We start from the raw sequence: 25,548 nt of genomic DNA, 5'->3' as shown, positions 1-25,548 counted from the left end.
CCACGGCGCGCGCTCCCTTTGCCCGGCTCTCCCACGCCCCCTCCCTCCTCGCAGCTTACCCGGCTCAGCCTTTTAAGAGCGCGCGAGCCGCTTCGCCGGCGCAATCCTACTTTTGCTGTCTCTTGCAACGAGTTGCTGCTGAGCGTTGCAAGCTTTTTCCCCGCTCCGCACTTTCTTCTCCTGCGAAGAAAAGTGCTTCCCCACGCGGAGAGACGATCGCTGGGCGCTTCCCGACGGCAAGCCGTTTGGAAACACCACCCCAGGGGCTTTCCCGGGTTTGGCAGCCTCTTCCCCGCAACCCCATGCTGAGCCGGTCCCTCCCGCAGTAAGTTAGCGCCCCCCACCCACCCACCCACCCCACCGCCGGCATGCTGCTGCCTGTCTTAGCGGGGCTGGCTTTCTCCGCGTGGGGGGCAGCGGGCGCCCAGGAGAGCCCCCCGGGGAGCCGCTTCGTGTGCACCTCGCTGCCTCTGGACGCTGCCAACCCGGGCTGCCCGCTGCCCCCCATCCCCATGCAAGGGGGCGGGCTGCCCCCCGAGGAGGAGCTGAAGGCCACCGTGCTGCAGCTGCGGGAGACGATCCTGCAGCAGAAGGAGACCATCGGGAACCAGAGGGAGGCCATCCGCGAGCTGACCGCCAAGCTCGGCCGCTGCGAGACCCCCGACGGCAAAGCGGGCACGTGGAGGAAGGAGTTCGGCAAAGGCAAGGACACCATGGGCGACTTGCCCCGCGACCCCGCCAAGATCATCGAGCAGCTCAGCCGCACCATGCAGACGCTCAAGGATCGCCTGGAGAATCTGGAGGTGAGGACGGGGGAACGCGGGCGGAGCTGTCCGCGGTGCTGAAAGTTAGCCGCCGACTTCGCCAAGCCGGGACGGCAGCCAGTTGGCGGTAATGGATAGCGGGGAGGGCTCTGTCCCGAGCGGGAGCTGTCTGTGGTGCTGCAATTTGGCCTCTGGTCCCGGGAAGCGAGCGCACCCCGTTGGGGGTGATTGACAGGTGGTAGCTAGGTGCGGGGTGGGAGCTGTTTGTGGTGCTTCCATCTCTTTTCGGAAAAGAGAGCGGCATCCTTGTGGGTGACTGATGCCAGGTAGCTTGTGTTTGGTTTGAAGGTGAGAAAGTCACTTTGCCTTTGAAACTTGACTCTTAGGGAGTCCTAATAGGGATAAAACAACCTTTTGTGTGTCCAGGATGCTGAAAATTGGCTACTGGTATGGAAAGGAGGCAAGTTAGACTTATGCTGCAATCCTAAAAGCTAGCCTTACTAGGGAGCAAGCACTTCAGGGCACACTGGAATTTACTTTTTTAAAGTAGGCATTGCATTGTAAGTATCATTGAGTTCAGCTCTAACCCTTCTTCCACAGCGTTGAAGGCGATATGTATATAGGAACACGGGAAGCTGCCCTATACTGAAGTAGACCATTAGTCTAGCTAGTTCAGTCTGTCTGCACTGACTGGCAGTGGCTTTCCAGGGTTTCAGAAGGAGGGAGTCTCTCTCAGACCTGTCTGGAGATGCTGGAAATTGTCCATGCAAAACAGATGGTCTTTCACTTTGCTTCTGCTCGTCTTCATGCCTCCCACTTTCTTTATCCTTGTGTGACAGCCATAGGCTGAAATACATTGACTGGTTTCCAAGGTCATCCACAAAGCCTTGGGGCTGAGATTTGAACCCAAATCTCCTCAATCTACACCCCAGACTCTAACCACTATACTAAACTAGCATGATGGCTAAATGGAGCCTCCATGTGTAGGGGGACTGTACCTCTGAATACCAGTTGCTGAAGGAGGCAACAGCCCTTTTGCCCTGTTTGCAGGCTTGCCAGAGGCGGCTGGTTGGCTAGTGCAAAATGTTGAGCTTGATCCAGCAGTGCTGTTCTTATACTGCTGCATAAATAACCTACACATTCTTCTGAGTAGTTGTAGTGTCGAGGAACAGGATTTGATATTATCCCCCATCAAGAAGTGCCCAGATCCCATTATAGCAGCTTTGCAACCTTCATTTTCTTAAAAATAGTCTATTGCTGTCCATATCTAAAGAATTGTGTGAAACATCTTCGTTCATAGTCTATGTGTCTGGTCCATTCTATAGTATGGTCCATTCTATAGTGCTGTTCCAAGTTCAAATATCTGGTCACTTTTTGGGGAAGAACTCCATATTTGTACCCGCCTGTCTTCTTTTTTGCCATTTTCTTAGCCATTCAACATTTGTAACCTATAGTTTCATCTTCTAGGCAGCTGAAGGTGCATCTTTCGTTAGGGGATTGTTGTCACGCGCTAAATATATACGTCGTAGATTATCAGGGGAGCAATTAGTGAAGTTTCAACCTTCTGGGACACTGCAATAAACAGGCTTCATTTCCCAGAAACTCTTAGTCATCGTCTCATCTTTAATGGGATTCTTTTTAAAAAGAAAGGCTGTTCAGGTTTTATGTAAATCACTTTCTTGAACTTCTCTTTTATAAAAGGGGAACTTTATTATCACATTAAGCAGAGAAGCTGTACTTTAATCCAGGCATAAGAGGGAGAATATGAAGGGGAAGTGAGATCTGGAATTGGTCAATTTATTAGAAATCCAAAGAAATAAAATATTCACCAGCTCCTGGCAAGGCAATGCTTGTTCTGAGCCCTGGTGTAGATTTTGTGAAAATTGATTGCAACAAGTACAAACTACAGAACTGGTGTTTATGAGGTGCTATTTTCCCCAATGGAAGCACAAGAAGGTATAGATGTTCTGTGTGTGTTTACCAATAAAATGGATTGAGAGGAGATTTGTGGGTTTTATTTCCCTGCCCTGGTGCTTTTCATTTCTTTTTCTTAATCTCAGCCTCGGCTAAGAACATAGTTGCTTAAGAGGTTGCAGTGTAACGTTGACATCCTAGATAATGTGTCCTTGGCATATGGTGCCATGTAGGAACATGAGGGTTTTTATTTTGTTTTACGTGTTAAGTGCCGGTCCATCTTCTCAACAGTTTAACTATACAACCTGCTACAAAGACAATTGGAATGAATGAGACAGTATTTTAGATATTATTTTTATTAATATTTTAGATATTATTATTTTTCAGCCCAGTGGTCGCTGATGCTTAAATATTAATGCAGAATATATCTCTTCTCCCAATCCAGCTGTCATTTTGAAGGACATGGTTGAAAGCTTTTTGTAATCAATGCAGAATTCAGTGTTTGAAGCAGCTCTTACATTTGCTTGAAGTGCTGTCAATGTATAATGAGGAAGTCTCATAGTAATCGAATATCAAGGATATAACTGTTAAGGACAAGTTTTTCCCTTCCTCTTTGGAAAGGAACATTATCAGTAAGGTGCAGCACCTTTGGAAATGCTGGATGCTTTGTTTGATTACCTGTGGGACACAGTGAGGCAACCTGTGGCCCAGAGGTCACAGGTATCCCCTTGTTTCATTGCATTTCTTCTTCTTTTTGACTTTGACATTGAATAAACATAAGGATGGATGAACTCAGTAACATCAGGCCTATAAAAATGTAAATAAAATGGCTAGCAGCAATGCTTTTATTGCACAGTTCAAAGGCACCCCATGAACGCTACAGTAAAAGGATTCAAAGTGTTAGCCATTCAGTGACAATTTACACAAATTTATCTGCATTCCCCAAAATCACATGTCTAGACTGGCGTGAGATCTCTGTCGCATGTGTCATAAGCATTTAACAATTGTTCATGCAAAGAAATGTTAAATCTGGCAGCTAATGCCCCTGTGAGAGCTATTGCATGCCACCAAAGTCACACATTCCCCCCCCCCCCAACATACCTGCATAGAAGTGACATCACTTTCTGTAGAATGGAGCAGCTTAAGAGTTATCAACCATCCATTTGTAAGTAAAAAAAGTTGACTTCTGGGCATAACTGAAAGTGTTGGTTTGACCCTGTGGTAGCCAATAGGATGCCCTCCAGATAGCATTTGAAATTAGCCAGGCACTGGGCGCATTTTGTACCTGGCTATTGGCCACTTGCGACCACGTGAAGATGCTTGGGGCACCAGGACGGCACCTGATGTCTCTACTCTCTGGAGGTGCATGCCTGGGGATCCTTGGATCTCGCCTATTTGCACACACTAGCAACACAGCCTGTAGAAGTCAATCCATTATATTTTATGTGCAAAATTGGAATGAATTTTAGGAACCAAAAAGTTGTTTTGAAAAATATGACTTTCAAGCCATCTGGCCCCAAAATGGCAACGAGGCATTCTGTTTTAGTGACTGTAACCCAGGTTTAAGGAGCCAATTGGCTCCTATCTTATATATCTGAGTTTTTAACACTGCCTCCAGATGTTTTCAGCTTCCAGCAGCTGCAGCCAGCATGGAGACCTCTACACTTCCAGAAGTCCTTTTCCCACAGCTGATCTCCATATTGATTGCTGAATTGCTCTTTTAGAGCATGAAGCCAGGCCATTTCTAGTATTGCTCCATCTTTGCAGGGTATTGTTCATTTGCCAAGACCCTCCATTTCTGCTTTCCTAAAAGAAGGCTAAAACTTTATTTATTCCAGCAACCCTCTACAGTTGTTAGAATGAGATCTGTAAGGTCTGACTGTTGGGGCTGATGCTAGTGTGGACTGCTTTAATTCATTGTTTTGCAAAGCCTGTTTTATTTATGACATATCATCTCCCCGCCCTCACTGCTAGTTTTTTTTTTAAAGGACATGTATTTTTCAAACATGGACTATTACTGCTTTATAAATTGGAATTTAAAATAAGGCTGTGTTCCTAATCATGCTCATGCTAATATTAACAGTGTTGTATCCAATTCTATTCCTACTCATAGTAGACTCCTTGAAATTAATGGGAATGACTCCCTTGGGATACTGTTAATCAGCTATTAGATGAATTGAATCCTGCTGCTCTCTTCCTTCTTGCCCTGAAAGGCTGATCTGTGGAAATCCAGCTTTTTAAAGAGAGGGTGGTTTACCGGGTTCTGCATATACATCCCCGGCTGTTAGATCACAGAGGAGAAATTTACACACGTCTCCCATCTGCACACATGGTTTCCCATACAGTGAGATATATAAACTCAGAAGCTCAATTTTTGCTGCATATGCTTGACTTCCGGCTGCCCTGGGGCATCTGAGAAGATAATATAGTATTAGTGCCTCGTTAAGTTTAATAAATGAGAATTGTGGCGTTTTGTTTTGTTTTCCCCTTGTCCCCTCTCCTTTATAGCATCAGCTCCGAGCGAACGTGTCCTATACAGCCCTGCCTCACGATCTCCGAGAGATGCTTCAGAGGAGGCTGGGAGATCTGGAGCGCCAGCTTTTAAGCAAAGTGGCAGACCTGGAGAACGAGAAATCCCTGCTTCATAATGAGACTTCCACCCATCGGCAAAGGACAGAGGCAGCATTGAACGCACTTCTTGAAAGGGTTTCTGAACTAGAAAGAGGTAATGATGATGCCTAAATTACATCCTCCTTTGTATATTCCAGCGTGGGTTTATTTTTGTTTGACTTGTTGACTCAGCAGGAGCTCAGATGTCCTGCAACACTCCAGTCCTGTGTACTTTAGGGTGCAGTGATGCCTGGAGCAACTTGTATTGCTGGTAGTGGATGGAGACAGCCGTTACTGCATTGGTCTGAATCGAAGGCGAATGAATAAATAATAGAATAAGGGCATCCTGAGTGCAGACTTATACACACATTTGGACGATGGATGTGCAGTACCTCCACTGTAGGAGGCAAAATGTCTCTGAATACTGGCTTCCGGAAACCACAGGAAGAGAGACTGTTGTCATGCTCAGGATCTTATTATGGTCTTCCCAGTGGGGCATCTCGTTGGCCACTGTTAGAACCAGGGCCAGATTTAGGTTTGATGAGGCTCTAAGCTACTGAAGGTAATGGGGCCCTTTATATGTTCAGCTGTACTTTGTCAGCAACAAGTTGTTGCTACTTTTTATGTTGAATATATGCTGTATGGTAATTTATGGACCTAATAGGCATCTAAAGCCATTTGCCCATGTTGCCATGCAACCAATCCATGCAGAATGTAGGCACCCTATATATAGAAATGAGCAAACCAGTGATATTTTAGGGAAGCAGGCTAGCAGGCAGGGTCCATTACTTGCATCAGAGGAGCCTACACAACACAAAACACTGTTGATGTATGTAGGTTTTATTTTATTTGTTTTTTGTCTTATATTTTGGAAATGTACATCCAGTTTTAATTTTTTTGGGAGTCCCCAAGTGAGTGGGTCCCTAAGCTATAGCTTGTTTAGCTTATACGTAAATCCAGTACTGGTTAGAACCGGATGCTGGGCTAGCTGGCCAATGGCCTGCTCAGATAGGGCTTTTCTTATACAGTGGTACCTCGGGTTACATATGCTTCAGGTTACATATGCTTCAGGTTACAGACTCTGCTAACCCAGAAATAGTGCTTCAGGTTAAGAACTTTGCTTCAGGATGAGAACAGAAATTGTGCTCCTGCAGCGCGGCAGCAGTTGAAGGCCCCATTAGCTAAAGTGGTGCTTCAGGTTAAGAACAGTTTTAGGTTAATATTGGACCTCCGGAACGAATTAAGTACTTAACCCGTGGTACCACTGTATTACTACGTTTATATAGCACCCCCTCTTGTTCAGTGCAGAATCTGCAATGCAGGATGCAGCTGATATACAGTGGTGCCCCGCAAGACGAATGCCTCGCAAGACGGAAAACCCACTAGACGAAAGGGTTTTCCGTTTTGGAGGTGCTTCGCAAAACAAATTTCCTATGGGCTTGCTTCGCAAGACAAAAATGTCTTGCGAGTTCCTGCGGGTTTTTTTCCCTCCCCCCCCCCTTTTTCTAAGCCACTAAGCCGCTTATCTGCTTATCCGCTAAGCTGCTAAAAGCCGCTAAAAGCCGCTAAGCTGCTAATGGCGCTAATCCGCTAAGCCGTCAATGGGCTTGCTTCGCAAGACGAAAAAACCGCTAGACGAAGAGACTCGCGGAATGGATTCTTTTCGTCTTGCGAGGCACCACTGTATTCCTGACGGATGGTTGTACAGCCCCCCTCCTTAAACACACCCAGTGAAGGAGAGCCCACCGCCTCCTGCTGTCAAAAAGCTCTGGCTATTAGGAAGCCTCTCCCGATATTCTGCTTAAACTTGCTTCCTTCCATCCAATTGACAACTGCCACTTGGTTCTGGCCCTGCTCTCCAGAGCAACAGATAAGAAGTCTGTTCCATCTTTGCATGGAGGTCCTGTGGCTATTTGGAGGCTACTGCCATGTCTCCATCACTACATGGAATCCATTCTCATAATCTCAAAGGGATGATGTCGAGCAAGGAAGAAGTGGCTTCAATCCTGCACGGTCCACTTCTGGCAATGGAATTCCTTCAGTCCACCCAGCACACAAAGCAAGAAGAGGCCTTGTGGATCAGGCTAGCAGTCCATCTAGTTCAGCGTTTCTCAAACCTGGATCCCCAGCTGTTGTTGGACTGCAGCTCCCACCATCCCTGACCACTGGTCCTGCTAGCTAGGGATTATGGGAGTTGTAGTCCAACAACAGCTGGGGACCCAAGTTTGAGAAATGCCTGGCGTAATGGTGGTGGCTGGTGCTGATTGGGACTGCTAGGGTGGATGGCAAGGAGACCAATAGCAGGCGCATCCAGAGCCAATGACAGGCAGAGCCACCCACTGACTGGTTGCATGCAAGAAGGCAGGTGGTGGCTGGCTGAGGTCAGGCTGAGATAGACAGGGCATTGTCCCATTCACCGTAGTGGACCAGCTTCCACTGTTTGAGTCTGTTTCCCATAGTGGCCAGCCAGATACCTCCAAGGAAACCCAAAATCAGGGCATGAGGACAATAGCCCTCTGCCATTTTGGCTCCCCAGCGGGTGGTATTCAGTGGTTTACAGTCTCTGAACCTGGAGAATGCATATAAATATCATGACTAACAGCCACTGATAGACCTCTCCTCCTCCATGAATTTGTCTAATTCCCTTTCAGAGCCATCTCAGTGGGTGGCCATCACCACCATCCTGTAGCAATGAGTTCCATAAGCTATAGCACAAGTCCATGTAATGCACAGAAGCAAGTCCCATTGGATTCAGCAGGGCTTATTGTTTGCAGCATTGCAGTCTAACTTTAAGTGTTGTGTGAAGGAGTACTGCATTTTGTTTGTCCTGAACCTCCTATCAGTTAGTTTAATTGGTAGACAGAGTAAGAGAGAGGCACTTACCTTACCTGTAAAGGCTTCTTCTTTGCCTTTGAGCAAGCTGTGAAATGAGACAAACTTCCCTTTTCTCTTTTGCTTTTAATTAATTGCTGAATGTCACTTCTGTTCACTCCACAGACCTTGGGGCAAGCATGTCCTGTCTCAAATGCGCAACCTTTACTGTGGATTACTCCTGGAGCCACTGGGGGACACTCTTAATCCTAATCATTTAATCAGATCCTTAGATTTAATTACTGGGAAACAGCACGCTTGGCTAGAGTTTATGTATTTAAATTTCAAGCACACATGGCAAGGGAGGAATAACACGAAACTGTCTGCATAATCATTTTTCCTTTCCTCCCCCCCCCCCCCCGTTTTTACAGAGCAAGAGTGTGTGAATTGTTTAAATATAGATTCTCTTTAAATGATATTTATAGTGTTAAGCAAGTCTGGATCAAGGCTTGTTCAGGCAAATTAATGATTGCACCTCCGAATTGTGCCAACGGATGCATTTTATGAAGGTTAAGCCCCAGCCTTTGCAGGAGCCAGGTTGCACATATCTGGGCATGCCTTTACTCTTATGGGGAAAGGGTGCAAAAGTTCCTTAAAATAAATCTCCAGACCACATAAACACCTCTAGTTTCTCTTTTTTGTTGTTTGTTATTGTTGTTGAGCAAAAGCAGGAGAATCTTCATTTTGGGTTGCTTAGGTTTTTTGCCATGATGCGCTAGTTACAGGGATGTTTTGGAGATATAGGAAGTCTAGTGATAGGAAGAGAGAAGGCTGCTGTGCTTCTGTTCTGCTTTGCAACCTTCCCTAAAGGCCATTCTCTTGGTCCCACCACCTTCGCAGGCATGTTTTGCGAGGACATGAGACAGGGCCTTCTTGGTGGCTGCTCCCAGATTAAGGAACTCCCTTCCACAAGAGGCTAGGCTGGCCCCCTCTGTGCTTCCCTTTCACTGGTAGACAAAAGATTTGTTTATTCAGACAGGTCTTTGGCCACTAACTGACTGGCTTGATATTCTACTTTGGGTGTGTGTGCTTTTCAATGTTTTTAAGAGTTTGTAGTGCTCTTTTTTAATATAGTGGTACCTTGGTTTACGACCATAATCTGTTCCGGAGGTCCGTTCATAAACCAAAACAGGTCGTAACCCAAGGCGCACTTTCGCCAATGGAGCCTCCAAAAAAACTGGGTTGTAATCCAAAAATAAATAAATCACAAACCGGGATGTGCACTTCTGGGTTTGAATTGGTCATAATCCAAAATGGTCGTAAACTAGGCTGTTTGCAAACCAAGGTACCACTGTATGGTTACTTACTAGTTTTTTAAAAAAAGAAGTATTGACACTTGTTGTGTGTTTTAATACACTCATTGTATTTGTTTTAATTCATGCTGTGTCCTCCCACTGGAAGAAATGTAAATCAAACAAATAAATTTGGTTGGCCACCGAGGGAATAGAATGGTGGAATAGATGGATGGGCCTTTTGTGAGACTCAGCTCAGCTCCTCTTATGGTCTTGGGGAATGGGAGACATCTTATCAGGATGAAGTCCCAAACACACACTGTTGGAAATGAGTGTCTGTGGAATGAAAAAAGACTCAACTCCTGAGACTGAAATTAGATGTGGTGGCGATGGACTAATGTGGTTTAGCCTGGTTCTGTCTCAGATTTGGTCCCAAGGTATGGTCTGATGACCTGTCAGTCCCACAACCTTGCTGAAGCTAAGCAGGTCTGGTCTGATGGGTGATCACTTGGAAACCAAATGTGTGTTGGCTTGGATTCTAATACAGTGTGTTTCTTTGTGTGTGCCAGGTTCCATTGTAAGAGCAAATGGGACAATATCTAAGGTAGGCCAGAGATTTGGATTGTGTCCCCAGGTTGTATAAAGCAGGCACCCCCAAACTTGGCCCTCCAGATGTTTTAGGACTACAACTCCCATCATCCCTAGCTAACAGGACCAGTGGTCAGGGATGATGGGAATTGTAGTCCCAAAAAACATATGGAGGGCCAAGTTTGGGGATGCCTGATATAAAACAAGTGAGGGGAACCTTTTGCCCTTTTGCCCCCATATGAACCAGCCCAGACTCTCTAGCCTTCAGCAGAGCCCCTTTTCCATGTGCCTCTGAGGGAGGTACAGAGGGTCGCCACACAAAAATTGGCTTTTTAAGTGGTGCTCCATCCCATTTTTGGAATGCTTTCATCAGGAAGATGTACCTGGCACCATCATTGTCCATCTTTAGGCACCAAGTCTTATTTTGCTTAGGCCTTTGGTAATTAAGTTGTGTCCTATGGTAGTGGTCATATTTTAGTGGACTTGTCCTTATTAAAATGTTACTGGGCGAGTGCTTTGTGTATTTTGTAGTGCTCATTGTTTTAATTTTTTTCTGGTTTTAAAACATTTTTAGGTGCTGTGTTTCGTCAAATAGCTTTTAGACTTTTTCTTTTGTATGAGCAACTGATAAATGCAATAAATGATAATTATATATTGCATATAATTGCAATGGTTAATATTTACATTGCATTATATTTAAATACTCCACCTTTGCTCCCCAAAGCTTAAGTCATTATACAAGGTTCTTTCCCACTTGCCCCATTTATCCTCACAACAATCTTGTTAGGTAGGCTAGCCTGGAAGATGGTAGCTGGACCATTGGTCATGGTGGCTGGGGCTGATGGGAACTGGAGTCCAGCCACATCTGGAGTCCTGCAGGATCTCTATCTCTGTACACAGGAGGTCCCCCTGTGTAACTACAGCTCCCATCATCTATGACCATTGGCCATGGTGATGGGGACTCATGGGAACTGGAGTCCAGCACCATCTGGAGAATCATGGATTTCCCATGCCTTCTTAAACCTCTAAATCACACTGACCCTTTATATGGGTGCAGGACCAGCGTTGAACCTGAGTAAACCTGCATCCAGCTTGAACCTGAGTAAACATGTCTGGAATCAGGCTGAAAGATGGACACGTTGATAAAAAATTAACAGAACCTTTCATCCAAGGTGAAAGGCAGCATGGAATGAAAGTGTTCATCTTCTCCCCAGGGACATGTGCTGTTCACAGATGGGTTTTAACCTCTTAATAGGGTGGCGATGCATTCATAGAAAGAGCTTTCAGAGGCAAGCAGGCTGCTGCAGAACTTGGAACCAAATACACTTAAAGGGAAAATGAGTCTGAGAAAGCTGCAGGATCACTGCTGCAAATCAAATCCCCAGGTCTTTAAAAGCAGTCAAAAGCTATTTTAAAAAAGCTGACCTGCTAGATTTCTTTAAAAGCAAACCATCTGGGACAGGTAATGTTGAGATCTGCCGGAAATTGCCACATGCAGTCTTGATGTAAGTTACCTATATCCTCAGTGTAAAAAACACATTTACGGCGAAGTCTGCTCCATAGAAATCAAAGGCTTTGTGTTCTGTTTCATTGCAAATGAATGTGCTTGCCAATTTCTTTCATATATATATATATATATATATATATATGCATGCCACACAGAGGAAGGAAGGAATAAAATGCATAGTGATGTTTTTTTAATTAAAAAGAAGGCAGCCATTCACCGGTAAGCACAGAATCAGAACGTCTAATTAAACGAAGATACCATACACATACTCTGCAGAGGGTCTTGGGTTCAATCCCCTGTATTTCTAATTAAAAGGAGCTAGCTGCCTGAGACCATAGGGGCTACTGCCAGTCAGAGTATGTAACACCCAGTTAGATGAATAAAATTGTCAGAACTAGTAAAAGGCAGCTTCCTATATTTCCAATCCTGAACCAGACAGCCTACAGTCTGCGATGTTTGCTTCAGGGGCTCGGGCAAGGGATATCTTTTCAGCATCTGTGGCATGACGCCCAATAATCTCCAGAGGGGATTGCAGTAAATGCTGCTGTCCACCAGAAGCTGCTCTCTGGGTGAGACTGAGCCATTCTGTTAGCTTCCTGGCAGCTGGGTTGCTGTTGCTTACCCAGGAGGGACGGAGGCAAGGCAGTAGAGAGGTTGCTACAGTGCAAACACACTTGCAGGAATGCTAGATTGGCTCTGCTGTTGTGTTTGCACTGCATCAACCTCCCTGCTGACTCACCCACCCCTCTTCTGGGGAGCTAGCATGGTGCCCCTGCCCCACTCAACAAGGTATTCTTCGATACCTGCTATCTATTTTCAGACACGTGGAACTCACAAGAAAATATGACACTTTACAGCATGGGTAGGCAAATTAAGGCCCGGGGCCCAGATCTGGCCCAATCGCCTTCTAAATCCGGCCTGCAGATGGTCTGGGAATCAGTGTGTTTTTACATGAGTAGAATGTGTCCTTTTATTTAAAAAGCATCTCTTGGTTATTTGTGAAGCATAGGAATTCGTTCATCGCCCCCCCAAAAATATAGTCCAGCCCCCCCACAAGGTATGAGGGACAGTGAACTGGACCCCCTGCTGGAAAAGTTTGCTGACCACTCCTTTACAGTACAGTGGTACATCTGGTTATGTACTTAATTCATTCTGGATGTCCATTCTTAACCTGAAACTGTTCATAACCTGAAGTACCACTTTAGCTAATGGGGCCTCCTGCTGCTGCCGCGCCGCCAGAGCACGATTTCTGTCCTCATCCTGAAGCAAAGTTCTTAACCCGAGGTACTATTTCTGGGTTAGCGGAGTCTGTAATCTGAAGTGTATTTAACCTGAGGTACCACTGTATTGGTCACCCAGCCATGATTTTTTCAAGGTTACTCCATTCCATTCCTACTCCTGTCTGATCTCCCAGTCAGTTAGCATTCCATGCCTACTGAGCATGCTCAGTCCTCACTGGGCTTCCATAGAGCTTTCATTCCCTAAAGATTTGTTATACAGTGGTACCTCAGGTTACGTACACTTCAGGTTACAGACTCCGCTAACCCAGAAATAGTGTTTCAGGTTAAGAATTTTGCTTCAGGATGAGAACAGAAATCGTGCTCTGGCGGCACGGCAGCAGCAGCAGGAGGCCCCATTAGCTAAAGTGGTGCTTCAGGTTAAGAACAGTTTCAGGTTTAGTACGGACCTCCGGAATGAATTAAGTACTTAACCTGAGGTACCACTGTACTTTTGTTGTATGGGTTGGCTTCCCCACCTACAAATTTGTTGTACTTCTGCAAATCTTGGCGTTCTCCCAAGCCTGCTGATACCTCCCTCTTGTGCGTGAGTGATGCTGTTTTGGCTACATAAGCAACAGCCCTCACAGCTTGATAGGTTCAGCACAGCTTCTTAACCACATTGGAATAAGTGGGTTTTCAGAGTCCATTTAATTCCAGCACTTGTTGTTGTTAATCCTCTTATTAATTTATATAAATCTTATTGCCAGAAAAAGGCTTCTTAAACAGTGTTCAAGTACAAAAAGCAATTCCACAAGCATTAAAGTATAAACAACCACAATCAAAATACACAATAAAATGATCCCATTCAAACTTTAAAATACAGGGGGCACCACTGAAAAGGCGCTTTCTCCTGTCACATATGTCATGAAGATCCATAAAATAGATATATTTTATGTTTTAATTTTAGGCACTTAATATTTCAGGAGGGAAACTTTCTGCGCAGGGATGAAAAAAGCACGCTTCTTAGTTTGCTTTCAGAGCTCTTGTGTTACTTTTATGCAAAATTGATTGATTGATTGATTGATAAACCAGGTAAAACCTGTGCAATGAATCAACTTCTTTATTTGAGTGACCACCTTGCAATTTACATGGGTAACCTTGTGTCCTTTGGGATACGGCTGTAGGTACCAGCGCCTTCAAATCGCCGGATGAATTTAAAGTCTCCCTCCCTCTCCGCACCAACTACTTGTATGGAAAGATCAAGAAGACGTTACCTGAGCTGTATGCCTTCACTGTGTGCTTGTGGCTGAAGTCAAGTGCCTCTCCAGGAATAGGGACACCCTTCTCCTACGCTGTCCCTGGGCAAGCTAATGAAGTGGTGCTGATCGAGTGGGGGAACAACCCCATTGAGCTGCTCATTAATGACAAGGTGAGGAAAGACTTACCTTCCAGTGAGCCAGTGTGGTGTAGTGGTTGAGAGCGGTGGACTCGTAATCTGGTGAACCGAGTTCGATTCCCCGCTCCTCCACATGCAGCTGCTGAGTGACCTTGGGCCAGTCACACTTCTGTGAAGTCTCCCAGCCTCACTCACCTCACAGAGTGTTTGTTGTGAGGGAGAAAGGGAAAGAAATCTGCTTTGAGACTCCTTAGGGTAGTGATAAAGCGGAATATGAAATCCAAACTCTTCTTCTTCTTCCTTTTGAGAATCCTATTTCTTTCCATCAGCCAAGGCAGGAGGAACAAAAAAAAAGAATTCCCGCTGTGCAATAGTGAAATGTTCGAGGATTAAGCTCTGCTGCACTGTAAGATGTAGCAGAGTTTAATCCTGCCCTGCTAAAATAGTAGGGCAATTCTTCATTCTGTCTGGAGGGTCAATGCATTTGAGCCCCACTCTTGTTAAAACCATAAACAAGCATATTGAGTGTCTTGGCACTTGGCCCCTGGGACAGCAATCCTGTGCACACACGGTCCCTAGCAAGTCCCACTGAACTGAATGGGACTTGGTTCCAAGTAGAGATGAGCCAACCGCTTTCTCATTTTTTACCCAGTCTTAAGTTCTCCACACTTTTACATCAGTTTGCATAAAATAAAAATAAAAATCCTCATGGGAATTCATTAGCATTTTAGTGCAAATATCTCCTGAAAGGGACATTATTTGTACGCAATATTGCCTAATGCACACATTTATGCAAAGCAAATTCTGCTAATAGAGCACATTTTTGCACGTTATTTTCACCAATGTACTTTGGGTACCCATTACTTGTCTGCAGAACTGCACTGCAAAGAAAGGTGAATTTTGAAAGGTGTCTGTGTTTTATTCTGCATATTGTTTTGCAAAGTGAGGATTTGGGAGGCCGCATGACGTTTACTTGCTTGCAAAGGGAAGGATCAGGCTCCCAGACTTGCACTGCTGCAAGTTCTCCCAGTTGATTGATCAGGTTGTAAAGCTGCAGTTCTTGAATTACTTTGCCGGTAGAAGTTCCTTTCACCAGAGTGCGGCTTGTTGGCTTGGCCGCTTTAAAATTAGGCTGTAAGTCACGTAACAATTAATCAAGTCAGCAACTGACCTATTACAAATGTGGTCAAAATAAGGCTCTGTCAGAAGGAGAAATTTGTTTGTGTGTAGCTGGGGAGAGGAGAAAAGGCCTGTTGTTCTGTGCAGATGCATTGTGGTAGTCTCATAAACATCGAATCCCTGGGAGCGTTATAAGAGGTTGCTAAGAGACATGTGCATCATTCAGAATTTGCCACAGTTCATAATATATGCACACAGGGCTTCATCAGCATCCAGGTACAAAAATCAATTCTACTAGGCAATTCTAAAGGAAAATGTATTTAAGCCTGTTCAGAGGATATTGCTGTTACCACTGGGGAGCGACAATGATTCCGGATAGATAGATAGAAGGAATTGTAGAATCATTGGAAGGGACCCAAGGGTCATCTAGTCCACCCCCTGCAATCCAGGAATCTCAGCTAAAGCATCCATGACCGATGGCCATACAACCTCTGCTTAAAAATCTCCAAGGAAAGAGAGTCCACAATCTCCCAGGGAAGCCCGTTCTACTATCAAACAGCTCTTACTGCCAGAAAGTTCTTCCTGATGTTTGGTTGGAATCTCCAAATAATACAGTGGTACCTCAGGTTAAGAACTTAATTCATTCTGGAGGTCCGTTCTTAACCTGAAACTATTCTTAACCTGAGGTACCACTTTAGGTAATGGGGCCTCCCGCCGCTGCGCCGCCTCCCACGCCGCCGCCCCCCACCGTTTCTGTTCTCATCCTGAAGCAAAGTTCTTAACATGAGGTACTATTTCTGGGTTAGCGAAGTCTGTAACCTGAAGCGTCTGTAACCCAAGGTACCACTGTATTTATGGAACCGAGGACAAGAGTTTTTGTGACAGACTGTATGTCAGGCCTTTTCGCTTTCCAACACAAAATAGCTGAGAAGATTACAGTGGTACGTCGGGTTACAGACACTTCAGGTTACATACGCTTCAGGTTACAGACTCCGCTAACCCAGAAATAGTACCTTGGGTTAAGAACTTTACCTCAGGATGAGAACAGAAATCACGTGGTTGTGGTGGCAGCGGCAGCGGGAGGCCCCATTAGCTAAAGTGGTACCTCAGGTCAAAAACAGTTTCAGGTTGGACCTCCAGAACGAATTAAGTTCTTAACCTGAGGTACCACTGTATTTCTTCGTCAGACCAACAGTTCATCTAGTCTAGCATCGTGTTCCCACTGCGGCCAGTAGATGCCTATGGGAAACCTACAAGCAGGATTGACCGCAACAGCACTCCCATCCACTCATGATCCCCAGCATTCAGTGGCCTAGGAATCTGCGTTACACTTCATCAGACCATTGGCCTATCTAGCTCAGTATTGCCTACACAGACTGGCAGCAGCTCTCCAGGGTTTCAGGCGGGGCAATTCCCCCAGCCCTACCTGGAGAAGCCATTAGGGATTGAACCTGGGACCTTTTGCCGATGCTCTGCCACTGAGCTGTGGCTTTTCTGCTTCTGATACTGCAAGTAGCACATAGCCACTATGACTAGTAGCTATGGCAGACTTTTCTATGAATGTGGCTAATTCCCCTTTAAAGCTTTCCTACGGAGAATTCCATAGTTGGGCTATGTGCTGTGTGAAGAAGCACTTTATTTCCCCTGCCCCGAATCTTCCAACACTCAGCTTAATGGGATGACCCCGATCAGTATTGATTCAGAGCAGAACTCCAGTGTATAGTTAGCAGAGTAAAAACTTAAAACACGTTGCAGGATCCAGCAGAGCTTTACTGCTACTGAAGGCAAAGGAGCATAATGGTCACAAATCCCATACATTCAGGAGTGGCACTGTCCATAAGAAATCCAGTTGCAGCAGATTTAACTTAAACTTACTTACAATAAGTCTAAACCTGAACACTAAGCATACAGTCATACCTCATGTTATGTCCACTTCATGTTACGTTCTTTCAGGTTACGTCCTGCGGCGACCCGGAAGTACCGGAAAGGGTTACTTCCGGGTTTTGTCGCTTGTGTATGCGCAGAAGCGCAAAATGACGTCACATGCATGCGCAGAAGTGCCAAATCACAACCTGCGTGTGCACAGACGCGCCGCTGTGGGTTGCACTCTTTTCATGTTGCAAACGGGCCTCCGGAACGGATCCTGTTCACAACCAGAGGTACCACTGTACTATGTACAGAACACCACCCCAGAAGGAAAAGAGATAGAAAGAGAAAGTGAAACCCAGGCTCCTTCTGGCCTTACTTTTATAGTCAGCATGACCTTGACAGAAAGAGATAAAAAGACCAGTTTAAACCAGCTGTACAATACTCAGCTTCTCTGAAGGAATAACGCAAACATTATGAACCGTCTGCTTGTTTAGAATCATAGAATCCTAGAGTTGGAAGAGACCACAAGGGCCATCGAGTCCAACCCCCTGCCAAGCAGGAAACACCATCAGAGCACTCCTGACATATGGTTGTCAAGCCTCTGCTTAAAGACCTCCAAAGAAGGAGACTCCACAACACTCCTTGGCAGCAAATTCCACTGTCAAACAGCTCTTACTGTCAGGAAGTTCTTCCTAATGTTTAGGTGAAATCTTCTTTCTTGTAGTTTGGAACCATTGCTCCGTGTCCGCTTCTCTGGAGCAGCAGAAAACAACCTTTCTCCCTCCTCTATGTGACATCCTTTTATATATTTGAACATGGCTATCATATCACCCCTTAACCTCCTCTTCTCCAGGCTAAACATGCCCAGCTCCCTTAGCCGTTCCTCATAAGGCATCGTTTCCAGGCCTTTGACCATTTTGGTTGCCCTCCTCTGGACACGTTTCAGTTTGTCAGTGACCTTCTTGAACTGTGGTGCCCAGAACTGTTTATTTCCCACAGAGAAGCTTGCAGAACCCTCTTGAATTAATTAGAACAGGAAAGATCTCTACGCGTCGGATCAATACTTTCTGCACTAAGAAATGCAAACTGACGGCAGGATTGTTGGAAAGGATGCACCTCCTTCCGTCCCTCCAGCCCCCCCATTGAGAGCTCTGCAGTGTGTTAGTGTCCAATCTTCACAACTCTTTTCCTTTACGATTTGGGTTTCCTGAGGACTAGGCTCTTGCCGCTCAGCAAACAGTTCCAATGGATGCTGTTACACTTTGGGACAAGCAGGGCAGAAGGCAGGGAAGCCAGCAACAGGAGGTGACAGAGTCAGTGACTCATTCTAGTTTCGTCCCCATCTTCCTCCCTGCTGATTTCTACAGTTCAACTTGATCCTGCCGCTTAGCATCTGTCTCTCCTCGCTGATTGGACACATGTAGGATTTGCCAAGCTTCGCCATAAAATACGAACCGAGATTCCAGTATAATCCGCAGCAAAATCCTGTTAGCTGTAAAATGGGAAAGTCCAGAGATTGCAAGCCATGTTCCTGCCCTAGCCAAACTTACCGCCTGTTCTTTGTAGAGTGCTTCAGCCACTGACTGGCTCAGGATCAGTGTGGTCTGTGCCAATGGCAGCTGGTGCCCATTGGGACTCCCAGGGAGGAAGGCAAAGAGGTCAATGGTGGGTAGAGTCAGTGACTGACAGAACCAATTAATTCTAGTTTTGTCCCCAATCCTCCTCCTCCTCCAACGCTGAGACTAAAGAGGAGGGAGCTGGCAGGCAGGGCCTCCGCTTGGATTGGGTGCAGGTGAGAAGGCAGGCAAGCGAGGGTTGGCTGAAGACAGGCTGAGGTTGGTGATGCAACATGTCATTCACCCACACAGACCAGTCTCCCCTGGACAGGCCTGCACCCTTTGGGCGTAACACTCCGGGCATCCACAATAACCTTTATTATCTTCAACAGGTCGCCCAGCTCCCTCTCTTCATTAGCGATGGAAAATGGCACCACATCTGTGTGACGTGGACCACGAGGGACGGAATGTGGGAAGCTTTCCAGGATGGGGAGAAGCTTGGGACAGGGGATAATTTAGCTCCTTGGCACCCCATTAAGCCAGGAGGGGTTCTGATCCTTGGTCAGGAGCAGGTGAGTTGTGGAAGGTACTTATTTCCCCCCCCCTTCCTCCTTCCAAGAAATTAAAACAACAGGAAATTGTCATCTCCATTCCTCTCCCAGAGCTTTAGTTCCCAGAGTATTTCAACGATCAATCAGTCTTCAAAAGGGTATTTGAGAAGTTTTAGCTCTGTGAGGGGAATAGAAGGCCTCATAACAACTCTCATCGCCCTTAAGAATCCTTTGGGAGAAGCCATGACTGTTTAAAGTGGTATCATATGGTTTGAATGTGGCTTGAGAGGTACCTGCAGATATCCTTTTTTATTGTGCATTCATGGAGTTGTATCCAATATTAGTCTTGCTCAGTGTAGATTAATTGAAACCAATGGGCATGGCTAATTTAGACATTGGTTTTCAATGGGTTTACTCTGAGTAAAGTATCATTGGGTGCAACCCATGATGGTATCGGGGTGGTTATACACAATCTCACTTTCAATACCGTTTGCACCTTTGGGGCAGACATACTGCTTCATCATCCATCAGTGTGTGTCCTGCAACTCCCTGTTGGAATCCAGTAACTTTTTATACCACAAATGCCCTGGGGTGTGTTTTGGTTCTGCTTTTGTTGCTCTGTAGCGCAAGAGTGCCCTTCTGTGTGGCAATAATGCAGAAGCATTGCATGATAACGAATAAAGCAGAATGATGCGACCAGTATAAATCGTAGAGCTGGAAGGGACCCCAAGGATCATCTAGCCAAACCCCCTGCAATGCAGGAACATGCAGCTGTCCCATACAAGGATCAAACCTGCAACCTTGCCATTATCAGCACTAAGCTCTAACCAGCTGAGCTATCCAGGCAGTTATGCAGTGCTATTGCTTCAATGACATGTTGCAGAAGAATGCACCTGTCTTAAAAAAAACACAGTAGTTCAACTAAGTGCAATGCACAAAAAGTGTTTTAAAATACAGGTTCTGCCCACAATCTTGCAAATCCAACTACAGTGGTACCTCGGGTTAAGTACTTAATTCGTTCCGGAGGTCCGTACTTAAGCTGAAACTGTTCTTAACCTGAAGCACCATTTTAGCTAATGGGGCCTCCTGCTGCTGCCGCACCGCCGGAGCATGATTTCTGTTCTCATCTTGAAGCAAAGTTCTTAACCTGAAGCACTATTTCTGGGTTAGCAGAGTCTGTAACCTGAAGCGTATGTAACCTGAAGCGTATGTAACCCGAGGTACCACTGTATGGGAGAGACCAATATAGAAGGGGAAAGAAACATCCTGAAAGGGTGTGATTTTCATCTGCAGAAAGGCAGAGGGTAGGTGGGGAAGGAAGGGAGGAAGAACACATAGGGAGCTGTCCCATACTGTGTCAGATCATTGGCCCATCCAGCTCAGAATTGTCTACACTGACTGGCAGCAGCACTCTGCCTTCCCAGCCTGACCTAGAGATATCAGTGATTGAAACAGGGACTTCTTGCATGCAAAGGCTGATGCCGTACCATTGATCTGTGGCCCTTGGGACTCTCCTTCCTCTTTTCCTGCTGGTTATCTTTCTATAGCCCAGCATCTTGCTTCCCACACTTGTCAGGCAAATGTTTCTGGGAATCCCATAAGCAGTGCACAACAGCGGTAGCCCTTTGTGAGGTTGCTGCCCAGCAACTGCAACTGCCTCTGAACACGAAGGAACATGATCCATCTTGTTATTTCTGGCCTGCTTTTTGAAGCCCATACCCTGGGGGAGCTTACAACAAATCAATAAAACACCACATTAAAATTTGAAATTCAAAAGCATCTCCCGAGCTTTAAAATAGCAGCAGTAGAGAAAAGTTATTAAAACACTGCACCATGGTTCATTCAACTAGGTGTTTGGGGCCTGCCTAAAGGCCAATGAGGAGGGACCAAACCTGGGGATGGTATTCTAGGAATGCAGGGCCACCACAGGAAAGGCCCTCTTCTTCATCCTCTACAGGGAACATCCATAGCTCATGGGTAGATCATCTGCACTGTATACAGAAAGTTGCCGGTTCAAATCCCTAGTGTCACCAGGAAGAGACCCCTATCTGAAATCCCAGGGAGCAGCTGCCAGTCATTGTGGGCAATATGGGCTCAGTATAAGGCAGCTTCCCATGTTTCTGGGATTAATTCTCCTCCTCTACCTCTTCCCCTCCTCCTGCTAATGTATTGTAACATGAAAAACCTAACACATCTCTGACATATTGTCGGCCATACCGTATTTCTTTATTACGTGTTTATTTTACCTTTCCACCAGGAAAGTGACATGGTTACAAAGCAATATTTTACCCAACGTGGGGCTTGAACCCACAACCCTGATATTAAGAGTCTCATGCTCTACTGACTGAGCTTCATGACTGAGATTCATGGCCTCACATATGAGTACATCAGTCTCAGTATGTTGCAGATGGCAACATCACACATGCGGCGCACAAATAAAAGATTCATGGTTGTAGCTGAACACAGTGAATAAACCATCCTGCACATTCCTGAGCTCGCCATCCCTTGCAAGGGTGCTGATTCCATTGTACTAATGAAGCTCATAGCATCACTATGGGACTCCCCATTCAACTCAATAGAGAGGCACCTCTACATAAGAAAATCTGCAATAAACAATTTATGTTTATTGGGGTGCAGTTCCTCTCCAAAAAGCTGTGTTGCATTTTTAGGGTCCCTTCCAACTCTACAATTCTATGATTCTATGTGTGACCTAAGGATCAACTGGAGGAGATACTAGAAACAGGAAACCAGAGTCCCTCAAGATGTTGCTGGACTACAACTCCCATCATCCTTGACCATACTAGCTGGGGCTGATGGGAGTTGGAGTCCAACAACACATGGAAGGCCACAGGTCCCCCCACTCTTGGTATTTAGGATTTGCATGCAGATGGCCCTAGATTCAATTCCTAGCATCTCCAGGTAAGTCTGAGAAAGGTTCCTGCAGTTCTTCCACCACCAGTCAAGTAGTCAATACTGTTCTAGATGCACCAGTGGCTTGACATGACACTGAACGGCTTCCTAATCGAGAAATAATAATAATAATAATAATTTATTATTTGTACCCCGCCCATCTGGCTGGGTTTCCCCAGCCACTCTGGGCGGCTTCCATAAAAACCAGAAATACACTAAAATATCACAGATTAAAAACTTCCCTGAACAGGGCTGCCTTAAGATGTCTTCTGAATGTCAGGTAGTTATTTATCGCTTTGACATCTGATGGGAGGGCGTTCCACAAGGCGGGTGCCACTACCGAGAAGGCCCTCTGCCTGGTTCCCTGTAGCTTTGCTTCTCGTAATGAGGGAACCGCCAGAAGGCCCTCGGCGCTGGACCTCAGCGTCCGGGCAGAACGATGGGGGTGGAGACGCTCCTTCAGGTATACTGGGCCGAGGCTGTTTAGGGCTTTAAAGGTCAACACCAGCACTTTGAATTGTGCTCGGAAACGTACTGGGAGCCAATGTAGGTCTTTCAAGACCGGTGTTATGTGGTCTCGGTGGCCGCCCCGCAGCTTTCTGCCCACGCAGAAGTAAGCTGCACTGGTTTCTTTTTCTCATCATTTTTGCAAACGTAAAGATACTGATTTGGCCATCTCTTTTAAGGATGGTCTTGAACTAATCCAAGCTTTGGTTTTCATTCACTTTAAGGACACTGTTGGAGGAAGGTTTGATGCAACTCAAGCTTTCGTTGGGGAGATGAGCCAGTTCAATATATGGGACAGAGTCTTGAAGCCTGAAGACATCATGAATATTGCTAACTGCTCCACCAACATGCCGGGCAACATCATCCCCTGGGTTGACAACAACGTGGATGTGTTTGGAGGTGCAGCGAAATGGCCCGTAGAGACGTGCGAAGAGCGTTTGCTTGATTTATAGCCATGACCATAACCCATTGAAGTGCCCCGTTTTTCTTAAGACAATCTCTCGTGAGGTCTGACGCTCTGATGCCCCTATCTGCTTCCTTTCATTAGCGCTAATTTCAATTACCCCTTAGTAAACTCACTGCCAGGGTAACAATGAGAGGCACAGTTCTCCACAAGTGCTTGCATCAGCCTCCCTTAATTAAACAGGAGGTGGCGTACAAGACAAGGGGTCCCAAACTGGTCTGTAGGCCACCAGTGGTCCATGAGCTTCATTCAGGTGGTCCATGACATGTCTGCAATAATACCATTAACAATCACACAGCATCTAGCTCAGTGCACTGCAATTGCTAGAGCAGGCAGAAAAATCCTTAAGTGGTTCACCAGGACCCTCAGCGATTTTCAGATGGTCCATTGGGAGAGGGGGAAGTTTGGGAAGCACCTGTACACTGTTATGCCCTCAACCTGTCCATCTTTGATTCTGCTCAGCGGAGCTCCTGCAGAAGAGGTTCGTGGCCAATTCTGTCTGTTACCTGCATGGGTTCCTGGCTCGAATTTCCAAAACCATCAAGCTCTCAGACTTGAGCAGTAGATAGTGGCATGGATCCACATCCAAAGTTTACTTCTATCCCTCTGGCAGAAAGCTCATATCCCGTGCAAATACTTTGTCCCTGCTTAGTGACAGAATGCGTCCCCTCCTAACAGCACATGGTGTCAAATAAAGCACAAACGTCATAGGGGTTAAGTGTAAGGACTTACATGCAATTTGGTCGTCGCAATAGATTAATGCTGTTTCCCAGTGAAACTGTAATGCCCAGCCCTGTGTTTACAGCCAAATGGAGGAATTGGGAGCACTTGTGGGGCTGAAGTGAAGAATGGGAAAGGGGAGGTTCCTTAAAGCAGGGGTGAATTACTTCCTGTGGCCCTCTGGGTTTCTCTAAATGGCCCTATGGAAATAGCACAAGGCCCTGTATTTCCTTTTTCGTGCCCACTTCAGGCTGTAGGCGGAGTCCCAAATTTCTGGAGGATCCCGTCATGTGAGAATGAAACTGTGTCATGGAGAAAAAGGCTATCGATGGCTACTAGCCACAGTGGTTGTATTGTCCACCACTGTCATAGATGCAGGATGACTCCGAATGTCGGTCGTTGGGGGACCCCAAATGGGGGGGAGAGAGGTTGCACTTGGGTCCCGTTTTGAGGCTTCTTGTAATCTGGTTTGCCACTGTGGGAAGAGGATGCTGGACTAAATGGACCAGTGGCTCTGCTTATGCTAATAGAAATCCAGCTTATCAGGGTTATGGGTTTTTGTTGATCTTCCTTTTGCTTTAGATTTCCACATGCAAATTGTTGTTGGTTTTTTAAAACACTAGCAGTATTCAAACATCTGGCATATGCAGCCTGCAGCCTGAAGTGGTCTGTAACACAAAGGGCAATATGATATTCTGTTGCTGCACTTCTGAATCATATCAAGGAAGGGGTAAAATTAAATGTGTCTACTGCCCTGGTTCAATGGGTCTGGGACTGGGACTTTGATGCATAAACTGCCCTGTTGACAGGTTTCCAATGGAAGAAGCAGACCTGTGAGCTCATCCTACCTTTCGTCAGGTGTCCTCCTTTGCGACTAGGGATGGGGGAAGAGATTTGGTTCCATTTGCACTTAAAGGGGAGCCAAGCTAATTCACACATTCAGAAACGATCTACAAATTGAAACACAGCCGTCCTTTGAAATCCACTCTTCTCTGAATTTTGCAGGGAAATTCTCCAGCCAAGTACAAAAATGCATTTGCTAGGGTAAAGTATGCATAAAAATATTCATATCACTGAAAACAATATTTAAATGCATTATATTAGGGGGGGATTGCTTTGCAAAAACATGTCTGTTGCACATAGTTGCATACAAACATGTATATTAAGAAGAATATGGTGGATTTTCATGAGGACTTTAAAAAAAATGCAAAGTGCTGTTGAAAATGTGGATAACTTACTTTAAGAGAACCAGAATTCTGCAGCAGTTCGTGAAATTGTGTGTGTTTTTTTAAATGCTCATGAAAATTCATCAGCATTTTAGTGCAAATTTCTCCTAATAATCACATTTTTGTATGCAGTTTTGATTAATGTGCACATTTTTTGCAAGCAATTCCTCCTAATAAAATGCATTTGTTTTTGTGCACACTTTCCCCTAATATATGAATTTTTGTAAACATTTGTTGGAGAACCTTATTGCAACATTCGAATAGCTGCAAATTTCAAAGGAGGGCTGTGTTTCAGTTATACTGTTTGGGAAGTGCGAATTTAATAGATTTGGCTTCAGATGAAAACTGAATTGGATTTCTCCACCATCCCTGGTTAGAAGTAAATCCAAATATGGCTATGTCAGGTTGTGAATCTTGAGGCACATTGTAGCCCTCCTTTCACGCTTCCCCTTCAGAGTATATCATTTGCAGTTGTTCTAAAGTCCTTAGGCAATAGTTAGGATCTCTAAGTAAACCCAGTCACAG

At 45.5% G+C, this 25,548-nt stretch overlaps 1 protein-coding gene across 1 annotated transcript; it reads left to right on the top strand.

The window, feature by feature from the left end:
• Positions 1 to 75: 75 nt before the first annotated feature.
• On the top strand, positions 76 to 25,138 carry NPTX2 (neuronal pentraxin 2). Its single transcript, XM_081839915.1, has 5 exons — positions 76 to 803; positions 5,187 to 5,403; positions 13,891 to 14,135; positions 19,039 to 19,218; positions 22,839 to 25,138. Exons 1-5 carry the CDS (start codon positions 369 to 371, stop codon positions 23,064 to 23,066), a joined length of 1,305 nt encoding a protein of 434 aa, XP_081696041.1. The 5' UTR covers positions 76 to 368; the 3' UTR covers positions 23,067 to 25,138.
• The last annotated feature ends 410 nt before the right edge of the window (positions 25,139 to 25,548 follow it).

The sequence above is a fragment of the Podarcis erhardii genome (assembly GCF_964252035.2).
Source record: "Podarcis erhardii genome assembly, chromosome: 14".
NCBI lineage: Eukaryota > Metazoa > Chordata > Lepidosauria > Squamata > Lacertidae > Podarcis > Podarcis erhardii.
Note: the sequence above shows the minus strand (reverse complement) of the source record. Positions and strands in the feature narration are given on the sequence as shown.